The sequence below is a fragment of the Sinocyclocheilus grahami genome, unplaced genomic scaffold (assembly GCF_001515645.1).
Source record: "Sinocyclocheilus grahami isolate Dianchi unplaced genomic scaffold, SAMN03320097.WGS_v1.1 scaffold1239.1, whole genome shotgun sequence".
NCBI lineage: Eukaryota > Metazoa > Chordata > Actinopteri > Cypriniformes > Cyprinidae > Sinocyclocheilus > Sinocyclocheilus grahami.
The window spans coordinates 287,140-290,149 of NW_015506418.1; the positions used below are offsets into that span (position 1 = coordinate 287,140).

At 42.0% G+C, this 3,010-nt stretch overlaps 1 protein-coding gene across 1 annotated transcript in view; it reads right to left on the bottom strand.

Moving 5' to 3' along the window:
- bmerb1 (bMERB domain containing 1) overlaps positions 1–2,535 on the bottom strand; it is a 5,638-nt gene extending 3,103 nt beyond the window's left edge. The window contains exons 1-3 of the mRNA XM_016254328.1: positions 2,309–2,535; positions 318–438; positions 112–185 (exon numbers count right to left, since the gene is read on the bottom strand). Coding sequence (XP_016109814.1) covers positions 112–185; positions 318–438; positions 2,309–2,396 — 283 coding nt within the window. The 5' untranslated portion in view covers positions 2,397–2,535. The remainder of the gene's footprint in view (positions 1–111; positions 186–317; positions 439–2,308) is intronic.
- Positions 2,536–3,010: the final 475 nt, after the last annotated feature.

The following is a 3,010-nucleotide window of genomic DNA, read 5'->3' on the forward strand; positions in this document are numbered from 1 at the left end:
GTGTGTGTGTGTGTGTATGTGTGTGAGAGAGAGTGTGTGTGTGTGTGTGTGTGAGAGAGAGAGAGTGAGAGTGTGTGTGTGTGTGAGTGTGTTTGTGTGTGTGTCAGTCACCTGGGACTGCCACTATTTTCCTCAGCTCCTGCTTCAGCTTCATAATGTCTTTGCAGAGCTGAATATCATCCATCCTGAGAAGAACATGAAAGAAAACCAGTCGCTCAGATTCCGCCATTCCAGAACTATGAATTTTAAAGAGGAAAATTGAGGAGAATCTCAGCATTTCTTTCTGAACACATGCAGTAAATGCAGCAGCTACTCACATGAAGCGCAGCTCAGACTCGCGTCTCACCAGCACCTCCCGCAGACGCTGAATCCGAGCCATTTCTGCCTCCATCTCGTCTGCAGATATGGAGCTTTCAGCCATGGACACGTCCATCTGGCCTTGAGTACAAACAGATGGTGAGTGAGAGAGTGTGTGTGTGTGAGTGTGTTTGTGTGTGTGTGTGTTTGTGTGTGAGTGTGTGTGTAAAGCTGAACTCTGTGCTGTGATTGGTCAGACACACAGCGGGTGTTTCTTCAACTTCAGGCACTTTTGTGTCTCAGAGACTGAACTTCTTTTTTTGTTATATAAAGGTCACTATTACATGTTATCTGTTTGTTTGGACTTTTATGTTGTAGTTCTTGTTTCTTGGTTTCCTGTGTTGGGTTTTGTAGTCCTTTGTAGCTTTATTAATGAGTCTTGTTATCTCGTTAGTCTGTCTGAATGATTAACCCTTGTGTTCCCATGTTTGTTGGTCAGTTGTTAGATGTACGTGTTCCAGTTCCCGGTGTTACCTGGTCCTTGTTCTGGTTTTGCTCTTCTTATTAAAAATCCCACGTCTCCTGCTGCCATCCTTTGCTTCCCGTGTTACAGAACAACTGGCCGTACATGATCTATCGTCTTTCTCTGCCAGGATGATCGTTCTCTCGGGGACCACATTCGTGAGTCTCTGGAGTTTCTCCTATCACACACACTTCCAATTATCTGATCATTCTTTATTGCTCTGGACTCAGTGACCCACTTCAAACCCAACTTTGCAGTGACGTCCTCGAGGGAACGAGCTCTTCAGCAAAGCGGATCAGCTTCCCAGTGGAAGAGGTCGGAGCCTGGTCCACCGAACTCACAGCCGGGCCGGTCCTGGTCTCTGGTGGTCTTGGAGGTCTGTCCATCATCAGCTGTGCTCGCTGATGTTTGTCTGCTACAGCTCTCTCTGTGCTCTCTGGCCCGGCTGCACTGTGGTGGTCTTCTCCTGCTGCTCACGAGCCTGACCCTTCGTGCTCTCCGCTCCATCAGCCTCCTGGACTCTTCTGTTTATTCAGCATCTGTGGCTCTGTTTCATGTTCCCTGGACTTTCAGTCACATTAAAACTATCCTGGACACTTTAAAGATCTTCCTGATTACTAGAAAGCTGAGTTTGATCAGGTTTGGAACTAAACTCTGAGCTGAGAAGCCTTGTTCTACAAAACTGATGATTTATTGTGAAATGTTTTCTCTCTCTCTCAAAATGTTTATTTAATACCACCACAAAGGGCAATTTTTCCATTAATGCCACTAAAAGGTTTTAGTATTAATTTTACCAGAACACCAACAGCGTTACTGAAGCGCTTGAGATGAAATGTGAGGCATGGGTTGTTTGAAGAAGCACATCAAAAATCATTTTATTACTAAATGTTGCACAAGTTCACCTGCTGGTGTAATTCTTGGGTGTAATTAATGTAAACTGATTTGGCTTACTGTCCAAGACAGACAGATCAAAGCTTGACTTAATTATTACTAAAATTAGTAATAAAAGAATAGGAATATAATGTAATGGCTGAAAGAATTAAAAAAAGAGTATTGAAAGCTGTTTCAATACTTCAATGTATTATAACTGACAGGATAAGACTCCAGTTAACATGTCATTTCCACCACAGATGCTATTCAACATTAACATATGCTGTATCATAAAAATAACAAAACAAATAAATCGTGTTCTGTCCACAGCTGCACATTGTCAGTGGACAGGTGAAAAGAGCTGAAGAAACACACAAGCATGTTTCAAATGAAAGGGTCACTTAAATAAATACATTGATGACCCTCAAAAACAGGAGAGCGCAGCTGAATCATATCTGATAACAACACTGCAATCATATCTAATAATAAGACTAATATCGCATTGACAATAATCGCATGTGTGATAACAACTGAAATCATATACGGCCTAATATCACGTCTGATAATAAGAGTGAAACCATATGCGATCATAAGACTAACATGATATCTGTCTGTCACCTTTGTCTCTGCTCCGGTTTGTCTCCTGCAGCGCGCCGTAGGTTTTCATCGTCGCTTCGCTTTCAGAAATGGCTTTCTTTAACTCCATAGTAAATGTTGATGTCACAGATCTCGGATTCCGTTGATTTTGTCGCGTTCTCGTCGCTGTAATCACGCTGATCTGCGCTCATCCGCGGAACCGAACAACATCATGACGGAATGAAGCTGCGTGACGTCACCGTGAAGAGGGATGCAGGGCGCATGCGCACAAAGGATGAGCAAGGGATGCTTAATCTGCATTTTATAGCCTACTGTTGCCTGAATCTGACATACAGTCGGATAGTTGTTTCTAGTTGTTTTGATTAGTGAGCCTGTGAGTCTGATTGTTCTTTTTGAACAAAATCAGCCGCTTTGCTGTGTGAACCTCCTTTAAATAAAATAAAGTTCATGGATGTTGCTTGAGTGAGAAAGTTGGAAAAAGGACAGCACTGCAGGATTTGGAAACATCTATCCGACTGTCAGATTTAGACAACACTTCATATGCATAAATGATTAGTTAATAAACTGAGTATCGATCACGAACCTTACAGTAAATGATCGTCACATTACTCATTAACAGTAATAATTACTGTTACATAATTAACAGTACTAAAGTTAAATAAGTGTTGCGCTCAGTTTAGTTCATGACAACTGTCTGTTATATTCTAAAGTCCAACCCATTAA